At 43.4% G+C, this 26,685-nt stretch overlaps 1 protein-coding gene across 3 annotated transcripts in view; it reads right to left on the bottom strand.

Annotated features, from left to right (window-relative positions):
* The window catches only part of ASIC1 (acid sensing ion channel subunit 1), a gene marked incomplete at its 5' end in the record, with an annotated part of 201,944 nt that overhangs the window by 51,154 nt on the left and 124,105 nt on the right, over positions 1–26,685 (bottom strand). The window contains one exon of one of the 3 annotated variants that reach the window (XM_081321855.1): positions 10,827–11,483. The exons of the other annotated variants lie outside the window; for them this stretch is intronic. Coding sequence (XP_081177981.1) covers positions 10,827–11,483 — 657 coding nt within the window. Of the gene's footprint in view, positions 1–10,826; positions 11,484–26,685 lie in introns of those variants that run through there. 3 annotated transcript variants of the gene reach the window in all.

The following is a 26,685-nucleotide window of genomic DNA, read 5'->3' on the forward strand; positions in this document are numbered from 1 at the left end:
GCAGCTTCCTCAAAGAACGACGCCGCGGCCCATTCGCGCGGACGTACGCGTGCACCTCTCCAAAGGTTTGGGGAGGTGCGCGCGCACCTCCGCCCATTCGGGGAGGTGTGCGCGCACCTCTCCAAACGGGCGGTGCCACTCTCCATTTGGAGAGGTGCGCGCGCACCACTGCCCGTTCGAAGAGGTGCGCGCGCACCGGGCAGCTGGGAGCCGCAGGAGACGGCTCAAAGAGCCGCATGCGGCTCCGGAGCCGCGGGTTGCCGACCCGTGGACTAGCAGGTCTGATGATGGCAAGGGCTGAATCTAAAGGACCAAAGGCGCAGATGAAAAAATCAGGGGCTAGGGCAAGGAACTTTATCCCTGCAGAAACACAGTGATAACAGAAACTGATTCTACCTCTGATGCATTAACTTTCTTTTTCCTGAAGTGTTAGGTGGACTGAGTTAGCATTGAGCATGTCCAGTTAATTTCCAACTCCTGAGAGGTGATTGTTGACAGCTGTGACTTGAGCCCACCTGCCAACCTGGCTTATTTTTCACAGCATCCCCCTCTCCCCCCCCCCAATCTGCTAGAACAGGGAGAGGTAAGGAGAAGAATAGAGAAGTGGAGAATGTGTGTATGGCCACTGGGAAGGGTTTTCCTCATGTTCTGATAGGGTGCTATAAGTTTGGGGTTCTCGCTTAGCGCTCAGTCCTTTTATTTGTATACATGCATGTGTGCAAGAGCGTTAATGGAGAAGACAAAGGCAAATTTGACCAATCAAGCATATAGTGTAATGTGTATAAATATGTGCATGCAAAAATATCATTTGCAGTTACCTGCACTAGGTTCATCCCTCTCTCTGCCCTTCCCTACCATTGGCAGTTGCTGCATGTTCTCTTTTGTAAGGTCATACTTTGCAGTCTTTACTTGCTGAAATATTAACAACCCTTCCTATCAAGAGAACAGCAATTATGGGCTTCCTAACAACAAATTATTTAACTAGGTTACTTCGTTGATGATAGCAGCTCTTAAATATTTGAACAATGTTCTAAGTTCACCATCTAATCGCTGAAGCAAATGCAGTAAAATAACTAGAGTTCAGGAGAGCAATAAACGCAAAATGGCCGATTTTGGCCACCAGAGGGCATGAAGACAGTACCTGAGAAGTATGAGACAAAAATTCAAGAAGCATGAGATTAAAAAAATTAGGAAAAACGTAGAAAAGCTAAAAAAAATGCTGAGGAATATAATAATGCTGTTGCATTTTTTCCTCAGAAAATGACATTCTATAAGAAAAAAACAAATAACTACAGTATTATTAATAGTGTGAGGTGGGTGAACATATCTGGCACACATACAGCTCTGGGGACGATTCCCTTTTCCTGTAAGGCTGTGGATTCTGAAAAGTTTACTAAGATAAGCACACTATGGTTAATGTACATTACAGCATCCACCATTACTATGCATTATATAAGTGCAAAATCTGAACACCTCCCCCCCCCCCCGTTACAATAAACAGCAGGTATTAGAAGCCTTTGTGGGGTATCGCCATTATTATGCGCTTGTGCAGCCTGAATGTTTAGAAAGAAAATCCTAACATCTGGAAAAACTGTCAAATCTTGCATGCTTTCATCAGTGTTACATTCTTGATCTTACATATTTTTGTAAGAAACCACTTTTATGACATTATGTCATTGGTCTCAGATCTGGGGGTTAATGTATTAGTTTATTTGGGGAGGCCCCATTTTGTTTGATTTGTGTTACTTTTAAGATTATTTTATTCCAGGGTGTCTTTGTAGTTTTATGTTTTATTTGTATGGATTATTTTGTTTTGTATGCCATCCAGAGTTCATTAGAGTTGGGTGGCTGTAACAATTTTTTTTAAAGAAGTAAATGAATAAAACTGCTCAAGAGAACATAAAAATCTCAGCAGATTTAGACATTTTCTGTTTTTTATTTAATTAAAAATTCCTTTTGGTTCTGTGAGTGGTCTTTGGAAATATCACACCCGTCTTAATACCTACAAGAGTTATACTGTCAATCTTGATCTACAATGCAAAGCTAAGAGGAAGACGGCACAGATTCATTTTTATAAATTCACAAAAAATAGTTTTTAGGTGAGTAGAGCAAAAATCTTTTCCCTTCCCCCTGGTGGTTCTGTTTAGGTACCTTTCTTCTCAGACAAGCTCTAGTGATGAAAGCATGTTTGTCCTGTAGGAAAAAAAAATAGGGAAAAATCTATAATGAAGCAAAAGCCTAGGGAAGGATTCAGAATACAGAATTACAGAGCTGTAAAGGACCTTGGAGGTCTTCTAGTCCAACCCATCTGACTTATGTGTCCTTTCATTGTTAAAACATTTCTCATCTAAAGACTTTGCTAAATCTGAGGGGTCCAGAGCATGAGGTTATCTTGAGAGCTCCCACCTGTATTCCTGGCAATCTCTCCTCCAGTTTCTCTTCCCCTCACAAGACAGACTTGCCAAACCAGGTTGCCCCTGGCCATTTTCTGAAAGCCCTGTGTTCTCTAGTACAGGTAGTCCTCGACATACGAGCACAATTGAGCCCCACAGACTTCTGTTGTTAGCTGAGAAATTTGTTAGGTGAGTTTGGCCCCATTTTTATGACCATTTTTTTGCCACAGTTCTTAAGCGGAACCCTGTAGTTGTTTTAAGTTAGTAACATGATTATTAAGTGAATCTGGCTCCCCCCCCACACTGACTTTGCTTGTCTGAAGGTTGCAGCAGTCATAAATATGAACCAGTTGCCAGCCCATCAAATTTTGATCATGTGACCATGGGGATGCTGTAACAGTCGGAAGTGTAAAGAATGGCCACAAGTTACTTCTTTCAGTGCCATTGTAACTTTGAATGGTTCCCCAAATGAACTATTGTAAGTCGAGGACTACCTGTAGTCTAGCCCACCTGGAAGCCTTTCCTATCTTTTCCTGATAGACATAGAAAGTCATGTTTTCCAACTTGACTTCTTCTTCTTCTTCTTCTTCTTCTTCTTCTTCTTCTTCTTCTTCTTCTTCTTCTTCTTCTTCTTCTTCTTCTTCTTCTTCTTCTTCTTCTTCCTCCTCCTCCTCCTCCTCCTCCTCTTCTTCTTCTTCTTCTTCTTCTTCTCTTCTTCTTCTTCTTCTTCTCCTTCTCCTTCTCCTCCTCCTCTGATGGATGCATCAGATGGGAGAGTTTTAACAGAAACCACATGCGGGTAGTCCTCAACTTGCATTTAGTGACTGTTCAAAGTTATAACAGCACCGAAAAAGATGCCTTATGGTTGTTTTTCACAGTTACGACCTTTGCAGCATCCCCATGATCATGTGCTCAAAGTTCAGATGCTTGGCAACTGGTTCATGTTTATGACCACTGCTGTTTCCCAAGATCATGTGATTCCCTTTTGCGACCTTCTGACAAGCAAAGTCAATGGGGAAGCCAGATTCATTTAACAACCGGGTGACTAACTTACCAGCTTCAGTGATTCACTTAACAACTGTGGCAAGAAAGGCCGTGAAAAACTCACTTTAACAAATGTCTCGGTCACAGAAATCTTGGGCTAAATTTTGGTCGTTAAGTGGAGGACTACCTGTATGTCAAACATCCATCGATGGGGAAGAAAGCAATTGGTGGTTTCTCCCTCAGCATGGGTGGAAGGGGAGAAGCAGAGAAATTCACCAATTGTAGGTATAATAAATAATGGTCATGAATACCAAGTCATCACTATGGCCAAAGCAGAGGAAGAGGTGAACTCCAAAAGGGGGTTTCTCAAGCTGGCTTCATTTCCAGCCAGTTTCCCAAGGAATCAAGGCTGCAGGACAGAAAAAAATAAACCCATTAGCCCCCCTGATGACACTTTTTCCCTTTGTGCTCTCTTCATTTCCTCCCTTCCCAAGCCACAGCGGACTTAGACTTCTTAGACTTCAGAGAGCATCATGAGTAAATCTGCAGACATGGCTGGCAGCTTTGCTTCTCCCGAGGTATTTCTAGGAAGGAACAGAAGGAGGAAAGAACAAAAATAGGAAAGAATCTGCTGGGTGGGGGGAGAGAGTTTGGGTGGTGGTACCTTATTATGGTACCAAATGTGGGAACTCTCCATCTGCAGGTGCTGAATTTGCTCTATTGGAGCCACCACTGTTTTCCTGTCCTTTCTAATGTGTAGTTGCATTTAACTGATCTCAACTGATCCCAGGTCGAAGATATTGATAAGCATAAGCATGTTCAGAGAAAGGCTACCAAGATGGTGAGAGGACTGGAAATCAAGTCCTATGAGGAACAGTTAAAAGACCTAAGTAGAGCTTGTAGAAGAGAAGGCTGAGAGAGGATATGACAGCTGTCTTCAAATATCTGAAGGGCTGTCACATTGTAGAGAGTTTGGACTTGTTCTCATTGGCTCCAGAGAGAGTAAAACTGGAATTAGTAGGATGGAAATTCAAGGATGTAGATATTAAGGTGAACATCTTGACAGTAAAAGATGTCAATCAGTGGAATGGGTTACCACTTGGAGCAGTTTCTTCTCCCTCACAGGAATTTTTCAAACAGCGCCTGGATAACCATCTATTGAGAATAGTGTAGTGAATCCTGCATTGTGCAGGAGGTTCGATTCTACGACCTCTCTGGATAGTTCAATAATTCTATGAAACAAAAAGTAGCAAAGAGTATAGGACCGTGGTGGCAAACCTATGGCACGCATGCCACAGGTGGCACGCAGAGCCCTCTCTGTGGGCACGCCCGCCGTCGCCCCAGTCCTGGGCCTTCAGCTGGGTTTTTAAAAACCTTTTCGCTTTAGGCCTCCGTCACCGTGTTGAAAAAAAAAAGGTTCAATCAATCAATTTCAACTTCTCGCAGGAAAAAAAAAGATCTCACAACGTTGGAATTGATAGATTGAACTTTTTAGTCCCACCCAGTCTGCCGTTACCACTGCAGCCACACCCACCCAAAGGGGCAGGCCCACCCAATTGGCCACACCCACCCAATGGGCCATGCCCACCCAGCACCTGAAGATACATAAGTGGGTTTTGGGTTGTAGTTTGGGCACTCGGTCTCTAAAAGGTTCGCCATCACTGGCATAGGATATCAGTTAATGGTCTATGTGCCAATCCATGACATCAGATTCGTATCCAAATTTTTAGGAATCTGAGTTCATTTTGTCCATGAAAACAATTAAGGTACTTCTTAGGAGACATGCTTGGTTTTTATAGAGGATGACCACACCTGGTATAAGTCAGCAAGGCATCCTTTGAAGGCAGAGTGATTTTTGACAGAACTACAGTAAATAAGAGAACTGGAATTCTCCCAGTACCTTTCCTTTATATTTGAAGTGTTTCCAATGATATCTGATATGAGGCTGATGACAATAAAGAAGTTGTGAGTATAACAAAAAATCATTCTTCTTCATTGTGATGTTCACCAGAAATCTATGAGGTCCCTCAAAGGGAATAACTGCAGGAACGAATGACTTCAGATATTCCCCCAACCACCAACCTGCTTGAACAATGGTTCAGATGGGAAATTACTGTTGGAGGAAGCACAATCCCTTTATGGACCTTAAGAACTTCATAAAAAAACTGGAGCATGGGCATTTGTGTTCAAGAACAAAGCACTGTTTTTATAATGTATGATTTAAAGATAGTCTTCCCTACAGAGCAAGCGACTGCTCAATCTTCTGTACAGAATTGTTTTCGCGTACATTTTATTTCATTATATCATACTTCCTCTTTTCTCTAAGGACCTCACAGGTGGACAGCTTGGAGCCTATGAGCCCTAATTGGCCCTTGTCTGTTTTGTCTGTTGTTCTTCGACTCTCTGTGAGGCCCACTCGCACTTCCTATTACTCAGTTGATGAGCCTGCAGCTGAGCTCTTGGAAACAGATGGCAATAAAGCAGCAGCTATCTGGAGTAGGGGAGCCGGAAAGTGAAGGTGTCGGGGGGGGGGGAATGAACTGTTCCTCCATGAATTGGCAAGCTAGGCATGCATGCAAGTCCAGCCTTGAGAATCAAAATGGTTGGACACTCTTGGTTTTCATTCCCCTTCTCTTTATCCTCAAACTGTGAGGATATTTTGTGGGGATAAGAACCTATTCTGTGAGATAAGTTACACACAGAGAGAATGACCTATTTTAGACATACATACGGTCACTGTTAAGGGATGCGGTGGCTCAGTGGGTTAGGACCCTGAGCTTGTTGATCAGAAGGTCGGCAGTTTGGCGGGTCAAATCCCGAGTGCCGCGTAACAGAGTGAGCGCCTGTTACTCGTCCCAGCTTCTGCCAACCTAGCAGTTCTAAAGCACGTAAAAATGCAAGTAGAAAAATAGGGACCACTACGGTGGGAAGGTAACAGCGTTCCGTGCGCCTTTGGCGTCCAGTCATGCCGGCCAAATGACCACGGAGACATCCTCGGACAAGCGCTGGCTCTTCGGCTTTGAAATGAAGATGAGCACCGGCCCCTAGAGTTGGAAATGACTAGCACGCATGTGCGGGGGAACCTTTACCTTTACCTTATGGTCACTGTTAAACCATTATACAGATCTATCTCTTTGCACCCTGCATATTCTTCCTTGATCATTGTAATTCAACACCTCCTGGATTGTTCTATATAGGTATATGCTGCATTTGGATGTATCCTAAACCAAATCAGATCTGAAAGAATATAGATGGGCTTCTCCCAAAGTGGCCTAAATCTGAAGTTTTGTTAATGTTTCCGCAATTCAGAGTGACACAAAGACACTGCAATGTTTCCGCAATTCAGAGTGACAAAGACACAATCAGACGCAGCACAACTGAGTCTAATTGTGCATACAGAGGAAAAATATAGCCATTTCAAAAACTCCAATGGAGGGCAAAGAAATTTAAATTTAAATTCTTAAATGTGGGGGCTGTGATGGTTGTAAAGGGAGTCATTACATGACCAGACCCAATTTTATGGCCTTTTTTGCAGCAGTCATTAAGTGAATGCCACAGATTGTAAAGCAAACGTAGCAGTTGTAAAATGAATGCAGCAGTCATTAAGTGAACACTGTGGTCGTTAAGGGAATGCATTGTTCACTATAGGGCGGTTTTGTCAGAAACCAGAAGTAAACCCTGGTTTCTGGCAAAAACATTGCATTTGTGGTCAAGTGACTGCTGGGTACTGCAAACTGTTGTAAATGTGCTCTGGTTGCCAAGTGCCCAAAATGCAGTCACATGACCATGGAGGGAGGGCAGACATTGGACCATTGAATCTGGATCATAAGTAGCTTTTTTGTCATAATTTTGAATAGTCGCTAAACAACCAGTCATATGTCAAGGGCTATCTCTATTTAGATACAGATTGCTCAGACCTGCTCTGTTAGACTCTTACTACCTTTGACCAGAAATCATACTAACTTGTCCAAAAAAATTAATCCCTCTTGTAATCCCATAGCTGGTGGGAGAATGAGAGTCACAATCTGATTCACCTCCTTTGAAGTCCCTGGGCTGATGAAGGCCCATCGCAGGGAAATGTAATACGACAGGGGTGATAAGGAGAAGGGCAGGAACCTGGAAACTTCTCTAGTTTCCTAATGGGCGGATAAGAGAAGTCAACTTTGATGTCCTTGCTCAGGGAAAGAGGACTTTTGTGATATTGATCAAAAAGCTCAAATGTCTACCTTTACAAGGGCAAGGACAGTGATTCACAAAGGGGCCCTAATTGCCTCTCCGACGCAAAGCCTTTTTTAGAAGCCTGTTAGGACTTCCTAAAAGGAAGCCTCCCACCCCCCCACCCCCCCCCACACACTTCTATTTCTATGATAACAGATAGCACTTGATTGTATTTATTCTTCTCTCTTCCCTGTGGTCATTTGCTGCTTTCAGATGTCTATGAATTGAATACTTGTTAGACGGTGCCGGGAGTAAGGAAATGTCAAGAAATATCATGGAATGGTATGGGGCAAAAGGAATTTTTTTTCAGATGCTTTGGATACAGCTCTCACTGTAATGTATGGGGCTGATTACAGTACCAGAACTACAGGAGGCGCTGTTGCTGGACAGCTCCAGTAAGGAGCAGCACTGGCGGGAAAACCACGGAAGCCTATTGGCTGACAGCCAGGCGGGAAACCAAGGTTTGAATCTATTGGTTAGCGCCCACCTGGACAGGTATAAGAGGACCCAGGTAACCCCAGTTCCCCAGTCATTGTTATTCCAACCTGCCATCCAATAAAGATTCTGTTGCAGCCATCGCCTACGTGTCTCATTGTTCCGTGACTTAACACTCACCATCTCAGATGGAGAGCCATGTTGGCTGGAGCTGATAGGATCTTCATCTAAACGCAGCTGGAGGACACATTTGCAGCTCTGGGATATTTCATTCTCCCTTTTGCTTTGCCAAAGGATTTATTTTCAAGCACACACCCTCCTGAAAAGTGTTCAAGAGCTACCATAAACGAAAGTATTCCTGTGCATGCAGAGAGAAGATGTTTTTGTGCTATTGAACAGTTCGCATCAGTATCCATGCGCTCAAGTATTTAGAACTGGAACCTGAGATCAGAAAGGTGCTGAATTTCATGGTAGTTTGAAAAAAAAAAAAGAAAAATTATACTGACTTAATGGCCTGTCATTCCTTGTGATGGAAGAGGCTGCGTTAAAGTTCCAACTGTTCAGCTGGGTGGCTAAGGTTTTCTGCCAGTAAGATCAGAGATTAAGCTTGATCAATTTCTCAGAGCCAATGGCTGAGGGTCAAAGAAGGAAGGGAACTTAATTGCAACTCTACACTTGTGATATAAACAGCAGCTGCTGTGGCAGGGCGTGTCCGTGAGTTTTAATATTGACAAGTGGCTATGTGCATTTCAAGTGGATGCCATTGGTACTTGCTGAGGTGAAACCAAAGAAAGCAATGAAGAGCCACTGACATCAGAAAGAGAAGTTAATCCTCCCACATTTATGGCCCATAATCTCAGGGGGATTCAGTTTTGCCTGATCTGACAGGCGATCGTAAAACACACATCCACTAACTGTATCCATTTAAGAGAGTCCAGTGCATGCTTCCAAAGTGATTCAGAGGAGTCGCTTTTCCCCTTGCATAAGGGCGCATGCAGTACATCCCTACTCTTTGTTAGAGCAACCCCACCCTTTTTCAGGGTTCAGAGTTGCACAAATGAGTGGATTCTATAAAGCAGCAGCACTTTTCCTCTCAGGCATCTCCAGGAGCCTGAAAAAAGCCGGATTGCTTTGACACGGGGTTCTCCAACCTTGGCAACTTTACGACTTGTGGACTTCAACTCCTGATTTCCTCAGCCAGCTGGGAGTTGAAGCCCACAAGCCGTAAAGTTGCCAAGGTTGGAGACTCCTGCTTTAATGAATGCCAGAGAGAGCAAAATCTACTGTAAAACAGGATCTGCCTGTGGCATGGTAGGAAAAACGAGCTGTCTCTCCAGGGTTGGGATTAGGTTTCTTCACGCATGCCTTGTGTGGCCTAGAAGTAGTGTTACCAGCTATTCCTTTCAGTGGAGCTCCTGTGCATTAAAAGCAGTGCACCATGCAGAAATGCTTTAAAATATATAGATGGACCTGCCACCTCCCCCTTCTTTTGCTTTTAACACCAAACGCTGCTTTGCAAACTTCAAGAGAAATAACTTGATCTGTCAGCCAATTTACAGTATTTATTTTTTTTAGGCTATTAACTGTTTTCCATTTCACTGATTATCATACATATTACATTTTCTCCCGCACAGATGATGGTATGGTGCTTTTCAATCAGGACAGTTCCTTCTCTAAACCGTTCAACACAAATGATTTTTTGGTGGGGAAATCCTCTCCCACACATTGCTTAAATTGGAATCTGGAGAGGCACACAAGTCTTTCACACAAACATAAGTGAAGGGCTGAATCATGCTTGATAAGTGGACAGAAGCAGGAAATGTGCTTTTTAAAAACAATTATGGGCAACACCAATACAATGATAGAATATGCCGGTCAATGTGCTGGCTGATATTTTCAGGATCAGATTGCACTAGGGCAGTTTGTGGAGAACTAGTTGGCAAGCTAGAGGTGGATCTTAGAACATAAATAAGGTAAAGGTAAAGGTGCTAGTCGTTTCCAACTCTAGGGGCCAGTGCTCATCTCCGTTTCAAAGCTGAAGAGCCAGCCCTTGTCCTAGAATGTCTCCACGGTCATGTGGCTGGCATCACTAGATGTCAAAGGCGCACAGAACACAGTTACCTTCCCACCCAGCTATCCTTGGTGGAGCAGTGGGCTAATGCCTCCTTAAGTAACACCAGCTGCCTGCAATTAGTGCAGGTTCGCATCCCACCAGGCTCAAGGTTGACTCAGCCTTCCATCCTTCCGAGGTAGGTAAAATGAGGACCCAGATTGTTGGGGGCAATTAAGCTGACTTTGTAATAATGCCGCTTGGGGGGTGTATGAAAGCCCTAATAAGCAGGCATATACATAGAATGAAGGCTACTGCTAAGCACATTGATTTGTGCTTTAGATTGTAAGCCGCCCTGAGTCTTCGGAGAAGGGCGGGATATAAATGGGATTTTTTAAAAAAGCAAGATATTTCTGTTCCTGAGGGTGGTGTTGTGACTGTAGCGTATTTCCCAACCCTATTTCTGTCAATAAACATGGCAAAAATAAGTCTTAACATTGGTACCATCTATGCTTGGCAAAGGTGCTTTTTCATAATGACCAATTTTCTGTCCTGCCCTTCCCACGTATTTTTAATTCGCACCCATCTTATAGAAAAGTTATGACAAGGTCAAAAAAATGATTATTTTTTGTAACTTTTTCAGTTTATCCTCAAAAAGGAAGCATTCTGCCAACTAGCCAGCAACTAAGCACTTAGCAAAACTAAGATTTCTTCCCGTCACTGAAACTACAGAAACCATCACTCACCATAGTAAAATCTTCAGGCCTGCAAATTTCTCCACGATATCTACAGGTCAGCATCATGTCCTCAAGCTGATGGCTGCTGCGGTCATAAAGGTTAAGCAGATTGAGAGGCTCCTCAGGCACTTCCAGGCTAGGTGTAGCCAGTGGAAAGCCTGCTTCCAGGTAGGTACCCACATCATAGCCCCAAAGCGGTGAAATATAAGACAGGTAATCATAGGTGAGCTGAGACACTCGGATGCGATTGATATTGCAGAAAGTGATAGCAGGGAAAGTCAGCTGCGGACTCTCCTGCTCATCCAGCTGTGTGATGTGGTGATATTCCAGATAGTAAAAAATTCGCCCAGCTACCTGGGATAAGAAAATGGATAGAGAGATCAGGAACACACCTGCCCAGAGGATCTGGCGGACTCCAAATCCATTCCCTATGAAGATATGGTTGGCCCCATGCAAGGTGCAGCTGCTGGCAAAGGCTGCCAGATTTGGGGCTGTTCCTTCATCTTTCTCCCCTAGTTCTTCTTCCTCCTTGGAGTCCTTCTCTGAATCTTCTGGATTGTGCTGGTCATAGAAAGATTTGTCAAGATTTCTTTCAGCAGGACTCTTGATGGTGTGTTTCTCCTTACTTGAGGAGAAGGAGATGTTGCAGAATATCTGGAGGGGCATTCTGTCCTTTCTTGCCAGGTTTCTTCAAGTAGACCCCTCCCTGGCTGGCTATTAACAGGACTCCCCCAGGATTTCCTAGTGCTGGAGGTCAAAGGTGAAAGGAACAGAAAGTAGCTGAAGTGAGTATGGGAGATGCCAGAACAGGTGAGAAAAGGGCTGGGATTGGACGAAAGAAACCGGAAGAAAGGAAAAGGAGAAAGGAATAAATAGAAGAAATGAGGCTGGAATTATGATGCCAACCAAGAAAATAAGATGAATCCAAAAGAGAGAGAGAATTTGGAAGATGGCCTGCTGCAAGAAGCGAAAGGAGGAGCTGACGACCATCTACTCCAAGGCAGCTTTGAGGAGTCTCAAACTATTCCCAAACCCCTCCAGATCCATCACATGGAAGCAAAGATGTCTCGGAAAACTTCAGTTCTCTGACCTTCTGCTCCAAAGTTGGCAGTCTGTGGCTGTGCTAGTCCGAGGAGCTGTTCCCAGTCAATGCTACAAGACCGGCATGGGTATTAATCTACAGCAGCACAGAAGTCTGACCCAGGCACCTTGGAGAAGGCCTGCTTAATAATTCATTGTCTTCCTTGGTTTCTGTGTTGGGCTGGGAGGGGAGATGCTGAGGGAAGGACTAGCATCTTTCCTTCTCACCACCTCCTCCTCCCCCTTCCCCCCCCCCAACTCAGTGCCTACCAAAGCCAGGCCCCTGCTGAACTGTTTCCTGCACCCAGCATGTTACTGCAAGCTCCAGCCTCTTGCAGCTTTTGTGCATAGCTGGACTGAAAAGATACAGGAATCTCTAAATAAAACTGCCTTTCAGATTTAAATCACGTGTTATCACCAAGACTGTCAAAGTCTGTGTTTTATCCTTGAAATTCTACATGGCTGTTTTCTGGACAGAGATGCAGTGAAACTCAGAACAGGTTGAACCTCTTCAGATTGCAGTTCACAGAAATAAAGTTGCCTTGAATGGTGACCTTAGGGATGTCATTACATTCATAAGGTAAAGGTAAAGGTTCCCCCGCACATGCGTGCTAGTCGTTTCCAACTCTAGGGGCCGGTGCTCATCTCCGTTTCAAAGCCGAAGAGTCAGCGCTTGTCAGAGGACGTCTCCGTGGTCATGTGGCCGGCATGACTAGACGCCAAAGGCGCACGGAACGCTGTTACCTTCCCACCGTAGTGGTCCCTATTTTTCTACTTGCATTTTTTACGTGCTTTCAAACTGCTAGGTTGGCAGAAGCTGGGACGAGTAACAGGCGCTCACTCTGTTACGCGGCACTCGGGATTTGACCCACCAAACTGCCAACCTTCTGATTGACAAGCTCAGTGTCCTAACCCACTGAGCCATCGCGTCCCTTAATTCAAACCAAAAGTGGTGCTATCAGAATTCTCCAGCAAAAGCCCTTCCAGAACTACCAGCACTGCAACTCTCATAACTGGCCTTGTTAGCTGGGTATTGTGGGAGTTGCCATCTCCTTGCCTTCGGAAGGCTCCATATTTGAGAAACTTGCACTATGTGTTCATTTACATGTTCCCTGATGAAATATCCAAAGGCTATAATTATGGAGACACTAATGTTAGCTGCTGTCACTTTGTGAAGAAAGTATGAACAGTCCATTTATCATTTCATGTGGACTGAATTCAAGGTCAGTGCAATCTTCAGCCAAAACCTGCAAGATGGCAGGCATAGCCTCTTGATTAAAGCCCTGGCCCTTTTGTATATTTTATGCACCACCCATCATTTTGTAATTTTTGACTCACCCATGGAGTTTTCTCACTCAGTATACCACACAGCTTGTGCCCTGTTGGGTCATCATTTCAGAGATATTCCCTTAACTAAACAAAGAAACAGAATGATCATGGGTGGGCAAAAAAGCAATGAGAGTGGGAACGGCTTTTGACTTCCTGTCGGATTCCCCACTGAGTTTCCTTGTGGGAATCTGCCAGGGAAACCTTCCTTCCTTCCTTCCTTCCTTCCTTCCTTCCTTCCTTCCTTCCTTCCTTCCTTCCTTCCTTCCTTCCTTCCTTCCTTCCGTTGTAAGAGTTTTTATTGGTTTTTTCCCCCCATACATTCAGTAATAATTTTTCAACAAACGTGCTGTCTGAGTTTACATTCGCTAATACATATTTAATTCCTAATCCTTTATTCTTTCCTCTAGCCATCGATAAAATAAAATCCAAGTTTGGTAATATTCCATTTCTTCTTTTTCTTTCAATCTTAGTCTATCCAACTCTGCACAGTCTAGTATTTTTTTAATTATTTCTTCATCTGATGGTATTCCTTCATTTTCCCAGTATTGAGCAAATATAATTCTTGCCACTATTGTTACATGCAAAATCAAATATAAGCTTTGTTTGTTAGTCTTTTCTGGCATTATACCTAATAAAAAAAGTTCAGGTTTAAAATCTACATGTTCTCCCAACATCTTTTCTAGCCAGGTGTGTATCTTTTTCCAATAACACTTTGTCACATGTCCACCAAAAATGGTAATAAGTGCCTGACTTATGTTTACATTTCCAACATCTCTCTGACATGTTTTTAAACATTTTTGCTAAGTCTTGCTGGTGGCAAGTGCCATCTATAGAACATTTTATATAAATTTTATTTGTAGGAAGTTGACATTGTCAGTTTGTAATTTCTTTCCCATAAATTTTGCCATTTTTCTAATTCTATGCTATATCCAAAAAATTTTGCCCATCTTAGCATTGTTTTTTTAACTTGTTTGCTTTCCATTTTCAAAGTTAACAGAAAATTATGCTGTTGTTGTTGTTGTTAGTTGCAAAGTCGTATCTGACCCATCGCGACCCCATGGACAACGTTCCTCCAGGCCTTCCTGTCCTCTACCATCTTCTGGAGTCCATTTAAGTTCCCACCTAAATTATACATTTTCTTAATTAGTTTCTCATCAGAAGTTAACAATGTCTTATCAAACACAGTTCGTTCCTTATAAAATCCATAGTTTAACATCTTTATCATATCTAGCTTGCATTTATAAATGTGCCCACCATGATAGATACCCTGATTTTGCATTTCTTGTTTAGATGTTAAATTCCTTTCAGAGTTTAGAATATCTCTATATGTCCAGGTTTTTTCAAAGTTCACTAAATTTGGGTGTACAATTGCTTCCATTGTTAGTAACCACCTTGGAATTTTCAAATATATTTTACATTTTATTTATTCCCATGTTGTTAATAATGCATTTCTTATATAATGATTTTGGAAATATTTATGGACTTTATTTTTCCCATACCATAAAAAAGCGTGCCACCCCAATTGTAAATCACGCCCTTCCAGATATAACAGCCTTTTATTCCTAAGAGTTATCCATTCTTTTACCCATGCTCATGGGTGCTCTGCTCTAGCTAACAAAAAGAATGAATTATTTCAATTTCAGTTCGATTAGTGGCTTCTGTTACCAATGGGTCTTTTGTAAGATCACCAGTTTTTTCCCCCCCTAGCTGAGACTTTGTGCTTTGAACTTCAGGAGCCAGTGGCTAGTTAAGGACTTAACAATGATAGGAAAATGGTGCTTCAGCTGCTAAAGACATAGGAGTTGTTTTCAAGGAGGTAAAGAAAGTTGGGCTTTCTCCTGAACAGTAACAAGAAGAAATCGTTCAATGGCATATCAAAGGCTTGAGTACAGCTAATAAAAAGGCTAAAAATCAGATGACTCGCCCTGCTCTTGGTCCTGTAGTAATAATCTGTGGAAATCAGCCAGAGAAGCTTTTCATAACAGAGCGATAAGCAAGAAAGTGGATTAATAATGCCTGCTGTGCAGGAAAATGTGGCAGATTTCACCACCAGAGATTGGGGGAGCTGTCCCTAGAATCAGAAGGGCATATATGGAAGATGAATTGTTCAGTAACAGTAATGGTGTGATAAATAGAACTGCTTTAAAAAATTTTTATACTGCTCAGTGGATCTTTTGGACTGAAAAATATGGAGCATTTGCCAGATGCAATGGAGCCAGTGTAGAATAAGGAGAAATATTTGACAATATAGGACATCCCTTTAAAGAAAGGGTATCTGGGGTGAGGATTCTCTCACAGAAAACTGCTGCTGCCGATTTGGGATTTGGGGCAATCAGGCAGAACAAAGCTATAGGCCTTTGCTAATGAAGGAGTTCCTCTCCTGCGCTTGCTTCCTCTCTACCCTGTGGTTTCTTTGCCCTGCACTTGGGAGACCATTAGGAGCAGCCACAGAGTAATTTCATGCTGCTTGGTCACTGCTGATCCACCTAAAAGGGGAGATGAGAACATGCAAGATGGACAGCTCTTTGGGGCCCAGAGAGGAATGGACTTTCTTTTCCGGGCAGCGCTAGATCAGCATAATCTGAAGTCAAAGCGACCAGATGACTTAACTGTTTGTGAACCGCCCCTTGGCCCTTTCGGCTGGAGGCTCTTGGGTGCCACCTGCTGGTTATCAGATATAAAGTAAGGCCACCCTTGAGTCAAGCTTTACTCTTGGTGATTTCATTTGTGCAGTTTTTATGGCAGTTATAAAGGCAATTTACTTACTGGCTTCTTCTTGGATTATTTTTTTTTTACTTTCTAGTCCAATTAACAACTTTGAAATGTCTTAAGTAGTTTCCCCCCCATCTGGGTACTAATAATACAAGCTAATCCTGCGTAGGTTCCCTAATCAGCTAAATTACTAGGCGGAGGAAAATCAGGCTCCTGCAAATGATGCTTCCTCGTGCAGCTAGATCACAATGGTCAGTGGAGAGTTTTGAATAAGACTCTTCTCTTTACTTAGAGGTATTAAGGGTGATATACTAGATAGAGCCTCGGGCATGCAAAACTGCTCTTAGCACCTGGAGCTTTGCAAACACATGGCACTTCTTTTCATACATGGCTCAATTACAGCATATAAGCCTTTGGCATTTAGAGGTGCACTGCTCAGATTTTGAGACCTCCAGTTTAAAGAAGTCTTATTTATTACATTTACATGCTGCCCATCTTACTGTAAATGACCCATCACTGTAACAGCAAGTAGAAAAGATTAAAACATTAAATAAGAAAGTAAACACAGACTAAATAAGTTATCCACTTATTGACCATCTCACATCTGCACTACGACAGCGCACTCTGCGTGGGACTACCCTTGAAGAGCATTTGGAAGCTTCAACTGGCGCAGAGTGTGACACCTACTGCTTCATGAGCTACACTGCCTGGCGGTTTGCTTCTGGGTGCAATTCAAGGTGTTAGTTATTAACTTTAAAGCCCTGCATGGCATGGCTGTAGGTTACTTGAGGAGCAGTCTCACCCCAGTGGGACTGGTTTGCCCCCCTGTACTGGCTGTGGGCCCCATCAGTCCAGGAATTCCAGCTGACAGGATCTAGAAGGGCCTTATCTGCCATGGTTCCTGTCCTTTGGAACATCTTACCCCCCTTGAGGGGAGATTGGCCTCCACCCTTCTGTCCTTCCATAAAGGCCTGAAGGCCTGGCTATGCCAGATGGCTTGGGGCCTCAATGGAGGAGCATCCCACTGGAGATGGTTGAGGAGGGTGATTTTTGGGGTGGTTGGTAGCGTGTGCTTTTTCGGTTGATGAATTAAGAGCCCATCTCATCTCCTCCTACCCCCATGATGCATCCTGCTCCCTCCCTCCCCATCTTTTAACTATAATTCTGTTTTTCATTGTAACTTCCATTTTTATTGTTTTAGAAATATTAATCTTTTATGGTTTTAATGCTGATTTTAATGCTGTAAGCCGCTCAGGGTCTCTTTCAAACAAGATGGGTGTCAAATAAATTTAATTAATAAATAAATAACAATAAAAAAGGAATAAACGCTCTGAGCAGGTGACAGCCTGTCAGAGCAGAAAAGAGGGATCCCGGTGGACCAATGGTCTGATCCAGGAATAAAATAGCTGCAAACATTTCCCACAAAGTGCTTGGTTCAGCAGAGCAGAGATTAAGGAGTATCGTTTGATGGGGTGAGCTTACGCACTGCAAACACAGCACTGCTCTCATCTTCAGGAATGCCAGTGAAAGATTCATAGCTGGATAGAGTAGCAGTCCACTTGGGAGGAAAAAAAATATACTCTCATTGAAGGAGTGGGCTGAAAACATTTGTATTGAACTTGATATTTGATATTTCTTGATGATCCAGAACTGCTACATGTATTTATAGCTCCTGGGCTTGCTTACGATTTAACATAATTTAATCTTTGCGGAGCATTCTTTTTCTGATGTATGTGATTATGAATACATCTTCTTTTTTAAAAAAGCCTTTGCTGGGTTGTTCCCTAGTGATCTGAAATGCGTGCAAAGGAAACTTCATTTTTTTTTCTATCTCTAGTTAGAGATGTGGGAGCTCTTGTATGTCGGATGAAGCAAGGTACCTACGGATTTGTTGGAACCTTCCCAGAAGCTTATGAAAGCTCTGGAACAGAGGAGAGGAAGACTTGAAGGATAAGCAGAAGGCTGTCTGCTGGTGATCAGCACTAATCAGTGGCCAGTTGAGCAGAGAAAGGAAGAACCTGGCCTATTCTTTCATCTTTAACTGAGCCCAATCTATGCACAAATCACTGAATGATGCTTTCATGGTGAGCTGTGGTGGCGCAGTGGTTAGAATGCCGTATTTCAGGCTAATTCTGCCGACTGCCGGCAGTTCAATTCTCACCAGCTCAAGGCTGACTTGGCCTTCCTTCCTTCCGAGGTCGGTAAAACGAGGACCCAGATTGTTGGGGACCATATGCTGACTCTATAAACCGCTTAGAGAGGGCTGTAAGACACTATGAAGCGATATATAAGTCTTAAGTGCTATTGCTACGATATTGAAGCAAGTATGAGTAATAGTTATTGTCTTCCAAACAAATTGCTGTGAATGGTGGCAAAAATGACAGGGGAGTTTGCAATTGTAACCACTGCCCTTTAGAAGATGGCCGTCCAACCTTTTGGTTTGCCTGGGCAGCATGAATGAAGAGAAATTGTCTTGGGCTGTACATAAATATTTATCATATAGTTAATGTATATAAATGTAACTATCATATAATTAAAGTATATAAATCACATAATAATGTTAAAAGTTTGCAATCTTGTGAAGCCGCGTTATTAGCTGTCTGCATGCCGTGCATGGGGCTGCAGATTGGACATCCCTGCTTTAGAATTTGAGCTACCTGCTTGGAGTTAAAACAGTATTGCTCAGACTGCTTCTTCAAAATCCAGGTATTAACAAAGAAAGCAGCCAGCTTTGCACGTTCCTCTTAAAGGCAAAGGGTTCTTAAGAGGTCAGCTAGGTCTCAGTTCCTCTTAAAGCTCTGAGTGCCATTCCTTTATGGACAGGGAGGTAAAACTCCAATAAATAGATGTTTTGATGCATGAAACAAAGGACCACACACAGCTCTCCCCATTTCGTACACAGAAGTTGGCCAGATCAATGGATGAACCTTGTTCATCTCTGGCGACAAGGCAATCATAGGTTAGGATCGCTTGAAGGCTGACTTGGGGGAATGGAAGGGGAGATGGAATATCCAGGAAATCTTCTAGTACCTTGCTGCTTCTTCCTATCCCTCCACTTCCATTGTCTTGGTTTTGCTTTTGATTTTTTTCAAACTTTCTTCCACCACAATTGCTGCCACCATGCAGTTTCTGCCACAGTTTCTGCCACCAATTTCTGCTGTGTTACACTCACCATGCAAAATACAGTTTCTGCCACCAAGACTGCAGATGTTTTTTTTCCCCTTGGATCTTCTAGGACAGTGTTTCTCAACCCTGGAAAATAAAATATATGTAGACTTCAATTCCCAAAATTTCCCCAGCCAGTCATGTTGGCTGAGGAATTTTGGGAGTTGAAGTCCACATTTCTGCAAGTTGCTAAGGTTGAGAAACGCTGCTCTAGGACTTAAACAGCTTACAGCCTCTCAGCCTCTTCAAAGTGCCTTTTCTTGGCTCATGAATTGGAGCAAATCTATACAACCTCCTTGCCCTGACACAAGGAAGAGCGGCCAGCATCATCCACTTCCAGCTGAGGCAGCCCAAGGACACTTGAGTGCTCTGCTCTGCAAATCATGTTTCCTTCCTTATCTTGCCTACAGATGGGCAGGTGGAATGAGGCCCATGGGCCTGAAATCGGTTCAGCTAGTTTCCTGTGGGACCACCCCTTTCATCCGCTCTCTGATTCATTCTCTCATTCCTCTATTGCCTTCTGGTTGTAAGGGAGACTGGAATCCCAGATTCCATACAATCCCCCCCTTTTTTTAAAGGTTGACCTAAAGTTCTGAAATGGACTAGCCTTCCTGCCTTAAGTGGAAAATTAAAAACAATTTCAGGTAATCCTCAGCTCACCACAGTTGGGACCAGAATTTCCATTGCTAAGCAAGACGGCTGTTGAGTTGCGCCCAATTTTACACACACACACACACACACACACACACACACACACACACACACACACACACACAGAGTATATATGTTTTAAATGTTTGTTAAGCATTCAGAATACACTTGCTTAGTCCCAGACACGGGACAAATCTTATTTCCTGTTTCAGCCTAGCCCAAGGTCATCTACAGGCAGTAGCCACAGCAGTGGCAGCTCATATTTGTGTAAATTTTTTGGCTTGCTAACAAAGAATAAAGGGAGACCGATATGATCATTTCAAACTTATTTCTTCTCAACAGTCAGCCATACCCTTCTGAGATTCGAACCTGGGCCGACTGCATCTTAAGCAGTTGTTTTAACCCCTAGGCCACAGGCTCTCTCTCTCTCTGTCTGTTCTCATCAGGAAACAGGAAATAAGATTTGTCCCGTGTCTGGGACTAAGCAAGTATATTCTGAATGCTTAACAAACATTTAACATATGTATATGTATATGTATATGTATATGTATATGTATATGTATATGTATATGTATGTATGTATGTAAATTTTTTGAATTGCTAACAAAGAATTAAAGGGAGACTGATATGTATTCCAAACTTATTTGTTCTCATCAGTCAGCCATACCCTTCTGAGATTCGAACCTGGGCTGACTGCGTCTTAAGCAGTTGTTTTAACCCCTAGGCCACAGGCTCTCTCTCTTTGTTAGCTGAGAAGCAAGGGAGATATGTGTTAAATGTCTGCTAAATATTCAGATTACCTTGCTAGGCCCCAAACATGGGACAAATCTTATTTCCTGTTTCAGCCCAACCCAGGGCCATCCACAGGCAGTGGTCACAATAGTGACAGCTGGTGGTCACATGTCCTTGGGAAGCTACAGCCATGCTGGTTGCCAAATGTTAACTGTAAGGATCCTGTGATGATCTTAAGTGGAAGGACTGGTTGTAAGTTACTTTTTTCACTGCTGTTGTAATTTCAAATGGTCACTAAACAAATGGTTGTAAGTTGAGGGTTACCTGTACCACCTACATGTTTTGAGCCTGCCTTGTGGATAATTCTCTTCTCAGCACTGCTTCCAGGACTCTGGCTTTGTCCTTTCCTCTCCTTCATCTCTGGAGCAGCTACCCAAAGACTGCACAAATCTGAAGGATCAAGAGATGTCAGCCAACAGGCGGAACCACCTTTAATTCTTTGCTGCCATCTGGTGGTCAAACAATCAATTGCTTGATTCACAGTTTAGCGGAGCAAAAAACAAGGTTTTAGGAAAGGGATGAGAAAAAAAATGTAGGTCATTCTAATTGGAAGAGGCTTTTCACATGGTGGATGATGTTGGGTGGGGCTGGAATTCTAGCCAAGGGTATGTAAGTTAAGGCTGTCTGGAGTGCAGCACAATCACAATGACAGTATAGATAGTCCTTGATTTACAACCGGTCACTTAACAATTGCTTGAAGTTACCTTAGATACCCCCACCCCCCAAAAGATACTTATGACCCAATTCTGAAGTTCTGACAGCCACCACCCACCACAATCACTACAGCATTTTGGACTCTCAACCACTGGCCTGAATTTACAGCTATTTGCAGCATCCCACTGTTACTTTATACAATTTATTTTATTGTTTGGAAACTGCTGTTTACTTCTGGTTTCTAGGAAAAAAAATGCTCAGAGTAATCAATGGGTTCGCTTAATACCTGCCACATTTGCTTAACAACCACCACAAAAAAAATCATAAAATTGGGCCCAATCACGTGATGACCCACTTTATACCATCATAATTGTCAGGCTCAATTATAGTTCTAAGTTGAGAACTAGCTGCTTGTGTGTGCTATAAGGAGCAAAAGGATTTAAGGCAGCGTGATTTCCTGTTGGCTCCAGAATGGGAACACAGCAGTGCAGCTGTATGGATGAAGCCTCAGTCCCAGAAGCTAACAGGCAGCATATATATACATTTTGTCTTGGATGTTATCCAACTTCTGATTTTATATTATTATTTTGTCATCTATAATTCAACATCTCCGTTGATAATGTTTTATCGTGAATTTATTGATTCATTGAATTCAAACAGAGTCCTTGGTGCTCTCTTTGTAAGTCCAGAGTCAAAGAACCTACAAAAAAAGTTTGGACATCTCACAGAGGAAGCAAATATTCTATCGACTCCCCACTACTGTGCCTCCATAAAACCAAAGTCCTAAAAACTGAAGATGAGAAAATTATTGTTTCAGTGCCACAGCACTCTTTATGTCCATAGACCTAGAGCAGACATGTCAAACACAAGGCCCGGGGGCTGGATACGGCCCGCGAAGTGGTTTCATGCGGCCCGCGAAGCCATCCTGGAAACAGTGAGGGAATGACCCCCACTGTCTTGGCTCTGGCCCTGAGACCCTCCTTCTGCCATAGACCCTCAGATCTCTCCCACTCCTGCCCAGGCCCCCATAGGCACCCTTGATGCAAATGATGTAGAGCTGGCCACGCCCACCCAGTAGGCCATACGCACTCTATCGACGCCCACCCAGTAGACCACGCCCACCCAGGCCACACCCACCCGGCCCCCTGAGGGCAACCGCAATGCTGATGCGGCCCTCAGTGAAATTGAGTTTGACACCCCTGACCTAGAGCAAGCGAAAGAATTCATGGCAGCAGTACTATGCACCAACCCAAGCAAATACACTATGATTGAAATACCCAGAATCATGGACCTCACTATTCTTTTCCTCAGCATCTGTTTTTAGTTTGATGGACAATATACCAACACATCACGGGGAACACCAGTGAGATCACCACTCTTAGGATGCATAGCAGAGAATGCAATGCAGCATCTAAAAACCATAGCTGAATCCCAAGCATACAAACAAAAGAATGGATCCGGTACATAGATGACATTTTTGTCATAATAAAACAACAACAACAACTAGAAGAGACATATGAAACGATCAACATTTTCAAAGGAATAAAATTCACAAGAGAAAAAGAAAACAACATATTACCCTTCTTGGATATCCTCATAAGCAGAAGAAATGACAGCAAATTAGAATCCCAAGTCTATTGAAAAAACAAACAACAAAAAAAAACAACCCACACTAATCAAATGCTCCATTACCAAAGCAACAACTCAACTTCCCACAAGGCAGCTGTGTCAAAACGTTATTCAGAAGAGCACAAATGCACTGAAACAATTTAAAACACTAGAAAAAAAGGAAACAGACCGCCAAACAAAAGATGTCCTAACTAAATGGATACCTAAGCAACTTTATCAAAAACTTTATCAACCTAACACTCAGCAGAGGTCCACAACCTTTTGGGTACCAGAGACTGGTTCCGTGGAGAAAGGTTTTTTCACAGACCAGACAGTGCGTGATTTTGTGTGCTGCCTGCATCCCACGGATGAGTCTTTGCTTGTTTGTGCGGACCGGTTGCTGGCATGCTGTGGCCCGGGGACCCCCGCACACTACAACACAGCCAACACAAGCTATGAAAAGGATAGCACCGCTATACATCAAAAACATCTCAGAAACAACCAACTGACTATTACAACCACATGGCATCCTCGTAGCACCAAACCAATTAAAGAAGAAAAAAAGAGGCCTCATTTACAATATACAGTATAAAGAGTGTAACAACCACCGTGTAAGGCAGCCAGGCAGAAGACTAGCAGAATGGATCTATAAATATGAACTAGCAATCAGAAGAGATGATGAAAACTTCTTAATTTTGCAGTGCACTGGGAAATTGTGAGCATTCTAAACAACGCTAAATCCAAAACCACTAGGGAATTCCTGGAAGCTTGACACTCAGACAAATCAGCCATTAATAGACACATAGCGATAAATCACATTTATGCACTATTCTAAAGAGACAATAACAAAGCTAAGAAGGAAACAAAAAAAAACAGAACACATCTTTTTCAGCAACCATCACCCAGATAAGCAAGGATTAACACCAAACAAACAATCAAACAGAAAACAATACCCTAATAAAGGAATTACCAAGGAGAAAATCACACTAGTCTCTTCTATTGGTATTCTATTCAAATAACTTCAAATAAATTTTATTCATTGGCAAGAGGATACAGGACTGTCTTTTTCAATGTATCAAGCATGCAACGCCCAACCATCTTAAAGCAGCTTCCTAGAAGTGCCAAAAGGAAAGAGAGAGAAGGGGAAACTGATCCTCCAAATGCTGCTGAACCACAGCTCCCAGCGTATCTGGAAATAAATGTAGAAGACGACCAGGCTGAACCTGAGGGAGGGGTCAAATGGGTCATCACCCTAGAGTCCCTTCATGCCCACAAGAGATCTAAGTCCAGCCCACCTTGAATTCCACTGATACTTACCTACTGCCAATTTGCTTTAACTGTCAGATTATTGTAGACAGCTTAAGCTTGCAATAAACCTATATATTCATTTGAACGGCTTGGACTCCTGATTTCCTGCACTTGACAATATAATTTAGCAATGTGTGGAGGGCACACGGTTTCCCATTTCTTGGGAATCCTTCAGACCATGCCATGACAATCAGAATATCTATTGTTATATGCACCATATAGCACCAGGTGTGCTTGTACCCTCTGCTTCCTTTCTTCTTCCTACCCCCTCCGATGGTAAGTGCAAATGGGTAGGCTCCCTATCCTCTTCTCTTTGATCCAGAATAAGAGACCCAGCACCTTTTTTTTTTTTGGCAGTCCTAGGGACCCTGCTACTCTTAAAGCAAGAAGCAGCCTGCCTGCGGTTCTCTTCCTTTGCCTTTGTTCTGATCTCCATTGCCACCACTTGCACCACCCCGGGCCCTGCTGAGGCATTAAGGGGAACACCTCCAGGGCACCTTAACGGTGCGCTTTTCGTAGCAAGGGTTGCATTAAGACAAATGCGCTTCAGGAGGCGGAGGAAGCACCATCTGGAACCTTTAAGTAATTGAAGTTGGGGAAAGTCTTCAGAGGCGAGGGAGGGCACTGCTGTAATGAGAACACTCCATCATAGGCAGGCCAGCAGCCTGACACAGAGTTCGTCTCCTGGCAGCCAGGGAGAGTTACTGCTTCTGCTCGTTTCCAGCAGCTGGGTGAGGAGCAGGCTTAGGAGAGAGGTGAGGAAGACGGCACGGAGAGAGATTCAGCACCCTTCTCCCCCTGGCTAACCACTGCTCCGAGATTACTCTTCCAGTTAATATCTGCCTACCTCCGTGTGCGCTCTCTCTTCAAGTTAAGCCTGTTATTGAGCGTTATTGAGCCTGTCAATCCTTAGCTCATCCTTCTCGGGGCTTAAGAAGAATTATTCGAAAGAAACAGTTGAAATGAAATGCAATGAAATTCCAGAAGGCTGCATTTTGATACATACCTCTGTGGGACCGTGGGCTGCAGCCTGCTAGGATCTAGTGGCTGGAGGGGTGAACCCAGAATCTGGTGATAAAATGCTTGGTTTCAGCTTTGCTATGCGCCAACTTCATTTTCCGGCAGGTCCCTCAACATCAAACCAACCCATGGTGTAGGATGTAGGATGTGTCCTACACTCTGCCCCGAACCTTCTCTTGTCCAGATCTAGCCCACACAGAACAAGGACATTTTTTGGGATCCTTTCTTGATACTTCCAGTTCCACTTACCAGAATTGTTGATAGGATCACTCTATCCTAAAATCCTTGTTTACAATGTTCTCTTGGAGTAAATAGCTGCCTCGGAATCCACCTGTACTCCTACATCACCTGGATTTCTATTGCTTGGATCTTCCCACTCCTGGGCTTCATTGTCCCTCTTCTTGTGACTGTAGCTCTCTGTTGAGAGGGAGCCTGACACTGCAGTTGTCCTTCCACAAGAGCAAGGCTTCAAGGTCACTGCAGAAGACCTGCCAGAGATATTTAGCTAGGCACATCTGCCTGTTTTAATGAGCACAGGCAGGGCCACATAAACTGTCAATTTTCTTTGGGCATCTCTCACAATAACTGGTGCTGCCCTCAGCAGGTGGAGGGTCAAAACAACAACAACAACAAAACCCCAAACTTCTTAGCTTGTTGTTCTCTCCTTCTGTGGCCCTAACTAGCCCCTCTTCTAAATGAGGTTGTTAAGTCCCTGTGGCAGAGAACTCATTTTCTTGTTTAGATTAGAAGTTCATGCTCAATGACAACACTGAGTACTATCTACACCGTCTTTATACTGACAAATATTTTGATAAGTTGCAGGTGAGAGAACGCACGTATGCATAGTAGAGGGACCTGGATGATTAGGAGTCAACTGGGGAGCACTCCTGAAAACATCAACAAATCCTACACGCTCCTCAAGCAGTGATACTTGAGCTCATTCCCCACCCACCTCAACTACTGTACTGGACTGTTGTAGAAAAGACTTGAGGTTTTCCCTTATAATTTAAAAACTGTGTGGTTGTGTGTGTATGATGCGGGGGTGGGGAAGCTAATGAGAGTCTAAACTTTCTCATTTATGAAGAAGCCCAAGGGCCTCTTCTTGCTAGTTTTTTTTAACTCCCTATACTTTCCCTAAGGAACGCGGTGGCTCAGTGGGTTAGGATGCTGAGCTTGTCGATCAGAAGGTTGGCAGTTTGGCGGGTCGAATCCCGAGTGCTGCGTAACAGAGTGAGCGCCTGTTACTCATCCCAGCTTCTGCCAACCTAGCAGTTCAAAAGCACGTAAAAAATGCAAGTAGAAAAATAGGGCCCACTACGGTGGGAAGGTAACAGCGTTCTGTGCGCCTTTGGCGTCTAGTCATGCCGGCCACATGACCACGGAGACGTCCTCGGACAAGCGCTGGCTCTTCAGCTTTGAAACGGAGATGAGCACCGGCCCCTAGAGTCGGAAACGACTAGCACGTATGTGCGGGGGAACCTTTACCTTTACCTTATACTTTCCCTGTTTTAAAATCTTGTATGCCACTCTGGTTGCCGGCTTCGGCAGC

The sequence above is a fragment of the Vipera berus genome (assembly GCF_964194415.1).
Source record: "Vipera berus genome assembly, chromosome: 2".
Classification (NCBI taxonomy): domain Eukaryota; kingdom Metazoa; phylum Chordata; class Lepidosauria; order Squamata; family Viperidae; genus Vipera; species Vipera berus.